The 11975-nt window shown below is 37.6% G+C and overlaps 1 protein-coding gene across 2 annotated transcripts; it reads left to right on the top strand.

Moving 5' to 3' along the window:
• Window positions 1-220: 220 nt before the first annotated feature.
• LOC117320820 (digestive organ expansion factor homolog) lies at window positions 221-10652 on the top strand. 2 transcript variants are annotated; one of them, XM_033875306.1, is made up of 7 exons: window positions 221-305; window positions 1001-1077; window positions 4957-5028; window positions 5556-5680; window positions 5904-6002; window positions 9875-10119; window positions 10574-10652. In XM_033875306.1, exons 1-6 carry the CDS (start codon window positions 248-250, stop codon window positions 10116-10118), a joined length of 675 nt encoding a protein of 224 aa, XP_033731197.1. In that variant the 5' UTR covers window positions 221-247; the 3' UTR covers window position 10119; window positions 10574-10652. The 2 variants fall into 2 exon arrangements, with proteins under 2 accessions (XP_033731197.1, XP_033731196.1); XM_033875305.1 differs by lacking the exon at window positions 10574-10652 and having other exon boundaries at window positions 9875-10177.
• Window positions 10653-11975: the final 1323 nt, after the last annotated feature.

Here is an 11975-nt window from a genome sequence, read left to right as displayed (position 1 = left end):
GTCATAGGTCCCGATTTACCTAACACATTATCGTTTGTGTGGAACTGATCAAATACTTTCATTTATTCCATATGACATGTGCAGCTTCCTGTTTGCCATTGCCAGTCAAAATTTCTGTTTCTATGACTAAAAGTAACTGAAGAGAAATTATCCTTTGGATAGAAAATAATGTTTTGTTTAACCTTCCTTTGTTTTATTTTCATATTGTGAAAATATTTTCAGGTCCAAGTTTTACAGACAGACTTTGATGTTCAGCTCTGTGGCAGCTCCTCAGATAAATGCCATCCTCAATAGACACTGTGGCAGTATCCTTTCTCAACAGACAATAATTAATGACATAAATATCAAATCAAAACAATGATACCCTGAACCAGACATGATTATCTCCCTTGATGTCACAGCTTTCATATTTGTAGAATATTTTAATCCAACATATGCAATGTTCTGTCAGAAGGGGAGTCGGGATTTTAATGTAAACTAAAGCTTCTTGTTTTTCTTTACTTTAATAGAACTACAGAGGCAGCTTCATTCTCAAAGTGTTACTTTTCTAGTGTCATAGGTTTCCGTGTTGTTAGCTTTTTGTCTAGTTTTAGGGACTGTTAGTCTTTAAGACGTGTAGTCATATTAACCAGCTGATCCTTTTTATATGGTACATTCAAACCTTTTTCCCATTGTCCTTTTCCATACATTTCAATCTTTTCCCCATTGTCCTTTCCCATACATTCCAATGTTGTCCCATTGTCCTGTTCAATACATTCCAACGTTGTCCCATTGTCGTTTGACACTTTATTGGCACTTTGTGTCAGTTTGAGTTTATTCTTTTTATCCTCTTTTGACACAATATATGAGAATTTTTCTTGTGAATATATATTTTACAGAAAAAGCCAGTGTTTGGTAATGATCCCACCACTCATGTTTTTATAGTGTAAATTACACACGAAACATTTAATTTTTATTCAATAACTAAAAACAGTAGAAAAATGGACTTAACAGATTACAGATTATGCAGGCAAGGTGATGGTGACACGCCCCGACACCAGTGGGGCAATCTGTCAGATTGTTTTACAGCTCCCTCAGGTACAGATAAGGGTCTGGAATAAAGCTTTTCTCCAGTAAGGGGGAGGTTTAACCTGTTTTAATATCAATATAAACTTTAAAGTAGCATTGCTCTGGAGGGAAAAAATGTTCACCAACAATTTAATTCCACGGAGACTTTGTGTCTGGGATTATTTTTCATACCTGGATACAATGTAATACTGTGAATGGCTAGGAACTATAAAGATGAATACTGCATGTTTTCAATTAGACATTTAATTGGTAATTGTCTCTTGAAAAATCAAATAACAATGTAAGATGATTTTTAAACGAACATTAATGTTCGGTTATTGTGATCAAGAACTGGACTGAGAAATATGACCATATATGGTAGCCACATTCACCAATACGCCATCTACTGTCTGTTTCAATGAAATATGGCTGCCCCCATTGCCTTACGCTTCAAATAATTTACTTGCAAAAACATCTTCGTTTTATATAGTAGTTTTACCGAAAAGGTTGAAATGTATTCAGTAGGTGTTTTCAAGATGTATACGATTTGAGAAATGCATAACTCTAGCGAAATGAAAAGACTAAATGAACCTGAACTTTGCGAATAACTCCGGTCCAGGTCAATATATTTATGTAAACAACTATTGCGCAGGCGCATTCGTCTCCGGATGTTTAGAAAGTTTTGCTCTTCTGTGTTCTTTCCAAAACGGCTGACATTATAGCATAGGTCTGCAAATTTGTCCGCGATTTACTTAAATGTGTAATATATATATTCTAGAATGTTAAATCATTATCAACTAGGTGTATATTTCTATAATTTAGAGAAAGAAATATATCAATGACGGCATACGAGACGATACATTGTATCATACTTATACTGTAGTTACTGTACGTGTTTGCGAGAAAGAACTGTACATATGTACAGGCTTACAATTAGGTGGCATTTGTGGTCAGGGTGACTGGTCATAGCGTTAAAATTGTCATCGATTTCCATATACCATTTTCCTTTGACGAAAATGACCCAATAAATCAAATGCAAATGATAATATCTTGCTATGTGCACGGGATTGCTTGTTGTAGGCGATACTTGGAACGTATTTACTGTTGTAAGGGAGGTAACTGCAAGATTTACGGAAATCAAAAATAAACCAATTTGATTGGTCGATTCTTCCTTCACTTTGGCATGGGGTGTACAATCGAAGTGACAGATAACTACGGCAATATTCAGATGATATCAACAATAACATTTTTGGATACGTGTGGTTGGCAGTTGTTGTCATGTTTAAAATGAACAATTATATAGCTTGTTTTTATTTCGGCAAAGACGAGAATATTTACTGAAACGGACCACACGTGAAGCAGACTTGGAAATACCGAAACGAAGAAAAATCGGGCTTAATTATAATATAAATTGGCATTATTTTCAGAGGATTGACCAAAATATATGTTCTGCAATGCCTGATTGTATCATATATAAAATATTAGAGGTTTATTTGACCGAATTTTAAATTAATTATTCATTTGCGAATCGCGGCCCGATTGTCGTTGGAGTTGAATTACCGAAATGGCCGATATTCGACCCAAAATCGATATTTTTACGAGAATTTTTGTTTTCTTTTACCTGAAAGTATTTTGAAATAATTTGCAAAATACCGAATTCACGACCAAATTTTCGATTGCGACGAACTTCTGTGACGGTGTTAAGTTCATGTTAAGTTATATCTGATTAAAATCAGCTGTTACATGGCTACGTTTACTATGCACTACGTCTACTAGGTATTTTGTTTTAAAGACGGAAATCCGGATTATCTAAAAACAAATGCAAAAATACTTGTGATATTCACTTAATTTGATATTCAGTCGTTAATTGTTATCTGTAGTTTGATAACTTCTGATATTTTGTGATTGATACTCTATATAATATTGCTGTGGAACTTGTGTTATTTTTCAAACAAATTCATTTTAATAATTTGTTAATTTAGAATTTTCATCAAGTCATAATCAAGACTTGAAATTCTCACTACACCATACTTCAAACACAGAGTAATCGATGAATTGATAAACTGAAAATTTAAGTCAAGCAAATGAGTTAATATTTACCTTAAATATGTTTTCAATATACAACAAATGTTCAGATGACTATTTGTGCCATGCTGTTACAAGATTTCAGTTACAATTCTAAAATTGAATTAGTATGTAAATTAATATATGTTATCCTGTCAACATCCACAAAGCGAGTGTAGTCTACTGTACTCAAAGTCATGCCAGTAGATAGCGGTACATATACTTTCTGCTTACATCTAGTGCTTACTTGTGTGAACTATTAATCAATAACAAAATGGTTCATATATTTCTATATATGACTTCACAAATTATGTGGTGTCTGAAGATCTGAATGAAGTGAATAAACGATGTATTAAATTATTTTTATGAAATATTCAAGTCACAGATCATTCTCTTTTTTAAAATATTGATTTCAGGTCCATTTTGGTAATTCAAATATAACAGCAATCAGGCCTCGAATGGCGAATGATTACAAACATTTTAAATACGTCTCGGTCAAATAAACCCCTAATATTTTACATATGATTAATTTTGACATTGGAGAACATATAATTGTGTCCATTCTCTAATATAAGCACTGGTAGAAAGTACAGAATAGAGCTTGATAAATATATAATCAAAATTACTAATTACCCCGGTAAATATAACATTTTACGTAAACCTCCCATGACTGATGGTGAACTTAAACTTGCAAATCTCCTGTGTCATTCCAATTTTGATATGTGTAAATATATACACGAACGGTATATATATAGATAAAGATATGGAATTATTCACAAATTTGCATACAGTTATGGAATCTTATAACACCCCAAAAACTGTTCTCTCCACATAAAGGATGTGATTTGTGCAATTACATTGCTGAACTGTGTGGTTCACTATGATTGGATGGTCAACATTGGAAAGGGACAATAAATAGGGAATGTGTCATCCCATCGAATGGACTGTAACCTTTATCAGTTTGAAGTTGAAAATGAAGCTTGAAGTTTTCTTTTCCTGTTTGCTGAATTATTTGATGAAGACAGTCTTTATATGGTTGTTATTCTTTATCACATTGTGTACAATGCTGTAATTATACCAGAAGTATATCTTCTCATATAAAGATTTATTAACATCAAATGATTCCTGAACAAAAGGAGTCGAAGTTTTTTGTTTTGAAGTACCATACATGCTTGAGTACAGTTTCAATAGGATACATTCCTAATCCGGGCCTTGATTAGCAGCTCTGGTTTTGGTTTTCAGTAGTTCTTTATGTGTGTTTCATCATATTAAGTTGAAATATGCTAAACTAACGATGGAACTAGCCTAAATTTAGTGCATATTAGAAGTTGGCATCAATAAGGTCACAGAGTCCTGGCTGTATTATAACTGATGATGGCTTCCCGAAAGAAAGAAGACATATCTTATTTTCATCCATCCAAGATAGATCAATAAACTTCCAATTTCAATCAGGACCTTACAGAAATATGCATGTGTCCAATCATATCAGAACAGCTGCAAACATTTCAAATAATTGGCAATTAATTCCTAAACCAATATCAGTAAATTTATCGACTTTAAACTTAGAAGATTACTGATTTTGCATTAAACAATAATGTTCGTTTACAGTACTTCCAGTACTTTGATTTTTTAAATCATTTGTTTCGGCAGACCTACCATAAAGTGAAGAATAACAATGTAAGATGATTTCTTTTTTAAATCATTTGTTTCGGCAGACCTACCATAAAGTGAAGAATAACAATGTAAGATGATTTCTTTTTTAAATCATTTGTTTCGGCAGACCTACCATAAAGTGAAGAATAACAATGTAAGATGATTTCTTTTTTAAATCATTTGTTTCGGCAGACCTACCATAAAGTGAAGACTTCCAGTTATGCTTCGGCAGCTGATGACCGATTTGAATTCTTCATCAAGAAGGTAATTATTTATATGTTTATTAATATGTTTTTTAGCAGTGGTAGGATTGATATAAAGTAACACATTTTAATGTCAGTGATTTAGTAGGCCAGACTCAATGGACCTTTTATTTCTTACATTTTACAGAGATGTTCAACACCTGTCAAACTATTTTGATAACAAAATTCTCATGAGTTCTGTTGAATTAGTGATTTATGTTCCGCACCTAATACATTACTTGAGAGTTTCTAATTGGTTGAATTTAGTGACGTGTATTTATATATTGAATTATCTCCCCTTTCCTGTTCGGTAGATATTGGTATATTCCTGTGCGTTTCACTAGTGAGGTATATTTATATGTTGAATTATCTCCCCTTTCCTGTGTTGACGATATTGGTATATTCCTGTGTGTTTAACTAGTGAGGTGTATCTATATGTTGAATTATCTCCCCTTTCCTGTGTTGACAATATTGGTATCACTAGTGAGATGTATTTATATGTTGAATTATCTCCCCTTTCCTGTGTTGACGATATCGGTGTATTCCTAGATCCTGCCTCATCAGAAGGAAGCCCTGAAAGCACAGACTCTTCTTTTCATACCTTCCTATTTCGACTTTGTCAGACTTCGTAACCACTTTGTCAGAGAAGATTTGGACTTTTCACAGATCTGCGAGTGAGTATTAGAAAAAGTTCTGTTTTAGCCTGATTTACCATTATAGTCCATACATAATGAAATAGAAACCCGCCGAGGTTAATGTGAAAATTCTCTGCCATGTAACAAGTACATATTTTGATTTAAAGCAGTTTTCAGTATCTACAATATCGTCTTTAACATATTTAACTTTGGGCTTTAATGTAGTCTTGTGATAATCCATAACACATTTTATGTTTTAAAGGTATTCTAGTGACAAAAACAACTCTCGATCGAGAAGTTATTTCTTCCATGGAAATGCACATTTTCTGTTATACACGGAGAGAGCACATTTCTTTAAGAGGTAAGTAAAGCCAGAAGGTGACAAAAAATGTTATTATCATCAGCCTTCTTGAAGATTGAAAGAAATTAGGCAAACACTGCCCATCATTGACTTTAAAATCAGATTGTTACAAAGTTGTACAAGTGTACACAATGGCTCCCAGTGTAAATGTTACCAAGGGGAGAAGTACACAATGGCTCCCAGTGTAAATGTTACCAAGGGGAGAAGTACACAATGGCTCCCAGTGTAAATGTCACCGAGGGGAGAACAAGTGTACACAATGGCTCCCAGTGTAAATGTCACCGAGGGGAGAACAAGTGTACACAATGGCTCCCAGTGTAAATGTCACCAAGGGGAGAACAAGTGTACACAATGGCTCCCAGTGTAAATGTTACCAAGGGGAGAACAAGTGTACACAATGGCTCCCAGTGTAAATGTTACCAAGGGGAGAACAAGTGTACACAATGGCTCCCAGTGTAAATGTTACCAAGGGGAGAAGTACACAATGGCTCCCAGTGTAAATGTTACCAAGGGGAGAAGTACACAATGGCTCCCAGTGTAAATGTTACCAAGGGGAGAACAAGTGTACACAATGGCTCCCAGTGTAAATGTTACCAAGGGGAGAACAAGTGTACACAATGGCTCCCAGTGTAAATGTTACCAAGGAGAGAACAAGTGTACACAATGGCTCCCAGTGTAAATGTTACCAAGGGGAGAAGTACACAATGGCTCCCAGTGTAAATGTTACCAAGGGGAGAACAAGTGTACACAATGGCTCCCAGTGTAAATGTTACCAAGGGGAGAAGTACACAATGGCTCCCAGTGTAAATGTCACCAAGGGGAGAACAAGTGTACACAATGGCTCTCAGTGTAAATGTTACCAAGGGGAGAACAAGTGTACACAATGGCTCCCAGTGTAAATGTTACCAAGGGGAGAACAAGTGTACACAATGGCTCCCAGTGTAAATGTTACCAAGGGGAGAACAAGTGTACACAATGGCTCCCAGTGTAAATGTTACCAAGGGGAGAACAAGTGTACACAATGGATCCCAATGTAAATGTTACCAAGGAGAGAAGTACACAATGGCTCCCAGTGTAAATGTCACCAAGGGGAGAACAAGTGTACACAATGGCTCCCAGTGTAAATATTACCAAGGAGAGAACAAGTGTACACAATGGCTCCCAGTGTAAATGTTACCAAGGAGAGAACAAGTGTACACAATGGATCCCAGTGTAAATGTTACCAAGGGGAGAATAAGTGTACACAATGGCTCCCAGTGTAAATGTTACCAAGGGGAGAACAAGTGTACACAATGGCTCCCAGTGTAAATGTTACCAAGGGGAGAACAAGTGTACACAATGGCTCCCAGTGTAAATGTTACCAAGGGGAGAAGTACACAATGGCTCCCAGTGTAAATGTTACCAAGGGGAGAACAAGTGTACACAATGGCTCCCAGTGTAAATGTTACCAAGGGGAGAAGTACACAATGGCTCCCAGTGTAAATGTTACCAAGGGGAGAACAAGTGTACACAATGGCTCCCAGTGTAAATGTTACCAAGGGGAGAACAAGTGTACACAATGGCTCCCAGTGTAAATGTTACCAAGGGGAGAACAAGTGTACACAATGGCTCCCAGTGTAAATGTTACCAAGGGGAGAACAAGTGTACACAATGGCTCCCAGTGTAAATGTTACCAAGGGGAGAACAAGTGTACACAATGGCTCCCAGTGTAAATGTTACCAAGGAGAGAACAAGTGTACACAATGGATCCCAATGTAAATGTTACCAAGGAGAGAAGTACACAATGGCTCCCAGTGTAAATGTCACCAAGGGGAGAACAAGTGTACACAATGGCTCCCAGTGTAAATGTTACCAAGGGGAGAAGTACACAATGGCTCCCAGTGTAAATGTTACCAAGGGGAGAACAAGTGTACTCAATGGCTCCCAGTGTAAATGTTACCAAGGGGAGAACAAGTGTACTCAATGGCTCCCAGTGTAAATGTTACCAAGGGGAGAAGTACACAATGGCTCCCAGTGTAAATGTTACCAAGGGGAGAACAAGTGTACACAATGGCTCCCAGTGTAAATGTTACCAAGGGGAGAACAAGTGTACACAATGGCTGCCAGTGTAAATGTTACCAAGGAGAGAACAAGTGTACACAATGGCTCCCAGTGTAAATGTTACCAAGGGGAGAAGTACACAATGGCTCCCAGTGTAAATGTTACCAAGGGGAGAACAAGTGTACACAATGGCTCCCAGTGTAAATGTTACCAAGGGGAGAACAAGTGTACACAATGGCTCCCAGTGTAAATGTTACCGAGGGGAGAACAAGTGTACACAATGGCTCCCAGTGTAAATGTTACCAAGGGGAGAACAAGTGTACACAATGGCTCCCAGTGTAAATGTTACCGAGGGGAGAACAAGTGTACACAATGGCTCCCAGTGTAAATGTTACCAAGGGGAGAACAAGTGTACACAATGGCTCCCAGTGTTAATGTTACTAAGGGGAGAACAAGTGTACACAATGGCTCCCAGTGTAAATGTTACCGAGGGGAGAACAAGTGTACACAATGGCTCCCAGTGTAAATGTTACCAAGGAGAGAACAAGTGTACACAATGGCTCCCAGTGTAAATGTCACCAAGGGGAGAACAAGTGTACACAATGGCTCCCAGTGTAAATGTTACCAAGGAGAGAACAAGTGTACACAATGGCTCCCAGTGTAAATGTTACCAAGGGGAGAACAAGTGTACTCAATGGCTCCCAGTGTAAATGTTACCAAGGAGAGAACAGGTGTACTCAATGGCTCCCAGTTTAAATGTTACCAAGGGGAGAAGTACACAATGGCTCCCAGTGTAAATGTTACCGAGGGGAGAACAAGTGTACACAATGGATCCCAGTGTAAATGTTACCAAGGAGAGAACAAGTGTACACAATGGCTCCCAGTGTAAATGTCACCAAGGGGAGAACAAGTGTACACAATGGCTCCCAGTGTAAATGTCACCAAGGGGAGAACAAGTGTACACAATGGCTCCCAGTGTAAATGTCACCAAGGGGAGAACAAGTGTACACAATGGCTCCCAGTTTAAATGTTACCAAGGGGAGAAGTACACAATGGCTCCCAGTGTAAATGTTACCAAGGGGAGAACAAGTATACACAATGGCTCCCAGTGTAAATGTTACCAAGGGGAGAAGTACACAATGGCTCCCAGTGTAAATGTTACCAAGGGGAGAACAAGTGTACACAATGGCTCCCAGTGTAAATGTTACCGAGGGGAGAAGTACACAATGGCTCCCAGTGTAAATGTCACCAAGGGGAGAACAAGTGTACACAATGGCTCCCAGTGTAAATGTTACCAAGGGGAGAACAAGTGTACACAATGGCTCCCAGTGTAAATGTTACCAAGGGGAGAAGTACACAATGGCTCCCAGTGTAAATGTTACCAAGGAGAGAAGTACACAATGGCTCCCAGTGTAAATGTTACCAAGGGGAGAACAAGTGTACACAATGGCTCCCAGTGTTAATGTTACCAAGGGGAGAACAAGTGTACACAATGAACAAGGATAGAATAAAATTGGAAAAATAAACTCCTTATAACTCCTTATACTCCTTAAGATAATAAATGTTATCCCATCGTGCTATTTTAATGGCCCGCCGTGAAGGGGGGGGGGGGGGGGGGGGGGGGGGGGGAGTGAGACCCATGTCCGTCGCACCGCGTCCCTCCCGATGCAATGTAATTAATCTCAGGACTCAGGAACTACTGATATTTTGAGGTGTCAAGTGACAGAAGGGACATTTCGGTCTTGACATTTTCTAGTTTTTATATGCATTTTTAAAGACTTTCAAATTAACGGTATAAACTTCATAATAAAGTCACAAATTTTGTTTTTCAGGTTCAAGTTGCGTGGTGTCCGCCACATCGTGTTCTACGAGTTGCCTACTTATCCACACTATTACAGTGAGTTGTGTAACATGATCGTGGACTCACACAGTCTCAAGGACACATGTACCTGTACTACATTGTACACACCGTATGACGCCCAGAAACTCGCCGAGGTTGTCGGCACCAACAGGACTTCTATCATGATAAACTCCAGTAAAACCACGCACATGTTTGTAACAGGGGAAAATACGTGACATCACATTAACTACGCACATGTTTGTAACGGGGGAAAATACGTGACATCACATAAACTTATAGGTCAGGACATCTTATTCAGTACGAAGTTTGTGACATCACATTAACTCGTCGGGCAGGACATCATATTCAGTACGAAGTTTGTGACATCATATTAACTCGTCGGGCAGGACATCATATTCAGTACGAAGTTTGTGACATCACATTAACTCGTCGGTCAGGACATCTTATTCAGTACGAAGTTTGTGACATCATATTAACTCGTCGGTCAGGACATCATATTCAGTACGAAGTTTGTGACATCATATTAACTCGTTGGACAGGACATCATATTCAATACGAAGTTTGTGACATCACATTAACTCGTCGGGCAGGACATCATATTCAATACGAAGTTTGTGACATCATATTAACTCGTCGGTCAGGACATCATATTCACTACGAAGCTTGTGACATCACGTTAACTCGTAGGTCAGGACATCATATTCAGTATGAAGTTCGTGACATCACATTAACTTGTCGGTCAGGACATCATATTCAGTATGAAGTTCGTGACATCACATTAACTTGTCGGTCAGGACATCTTATTCACTACGAAGTTTGTGACATCATATTAACTCGTCGGTCAGGACATCATATTCACTACGAAGCTTGTGACATCACATTAACTCGTAGGTCAGGACATCATATTCAGTACGAAGTTTGTGACATCATATTAACTCGTCGGTCAGGACATCATATTCACTACGAAGCTTGTGACATCACATTAACTCGTCGGTCAGGACATCTTATTCAGTATGAAGTTTGTGACATCATATTAACTCGTCGGGCAGGACATCATATTCAGTACGAAGTTTGTGACATCATATTAACTCGTCGGTCAGGACATCTTATTCAGTATGAAGTTTCAACAAGTGGTACTGACAGGCGTATTTTTACAGATATTAGTTTTGTGCCTGTTTTGTTATTTCCAAAGAACTATAATTTTTACAAATTTCTTTAAGATGCCATATTTATAAGGCATCTTAAAGAAATTTGTAAAAATCTAAAAAATCTATAATTTTTACAAATTTCTTTAAGATGCCTTATATATAAGGCATCTTAAAGAAATTTGTGAAAATTATAGTTCTTTGGAAATAACAAAACATATTATATATATATTTGACGGGAAATGTTTTTAAATTGCTATCAGCAAGATAATTCCTAAACAAGATTCTATGCCAGATTTTACTTGTTTTAGGTAATTATAAACAGCTTTTAAAATGAAACATTTTAAATGTTATTTTAATAAATCTTTGGATTCATTTAAATAACATTTAAATTTAGATTGCAAAGGTTGTTGGTATTCAGACAAATTCAGGTACCCACTTTATTGATTTTATCATGAAATATCAATTTGTAAAATGATAATACATTGTACATGTAGCTGTGCCAAGTTACTTGTTAAAACTGTTATCTTGTTGTCAGAGAATATCATATGAATGAACTGTTATAGATAATTTCGTTTGAAATAAGTTTCATTTTTAGCCCACCATCATCAGATGGTGGGCTATTCAAATCGCCTTGCGTCCGTGGTCCGTGGTCCGTGGTCCGTCCCTCCGTCCGTCCGTAAACAATTCTTGTTATCGCTATTTCTGAGAAAGTACTGAAGGTATCTTTCTCAAATTTCATATGTAGGTTCCCCTTGGTGCCTAGTTATGCATATTGCATTTTAGGACCGATCAGAAAACAACATGGCCGACAGGCAGCCATCTTGGATTTGACAATTGAAGTTTGTTATCGCTATTGCTGAGAAAGTACTGAAGGGATCTTTCTCAAATTTCATATGTAGGTTCCCCTTGGTGCCTAGTTATGCA

The sequence above is a fragment of the Pecten maximus genome, unplaced genomic scaffold, assembly GCF_902652985.1.
Source record: "Pecten maximus unplaced genomic scaffold, xPecMax1.1, whole genome shotgun sequence".
NCBI lineage: Eukaryota > Metazoa > Mollusca > Bivalvia > Pectinida > Pectinidae > Pecten > Pecten maximus.
Note: the sequence above shows the minus strand (reverse complement) of the source record. Positions and strands in the feature narration are given on the sequence as shown.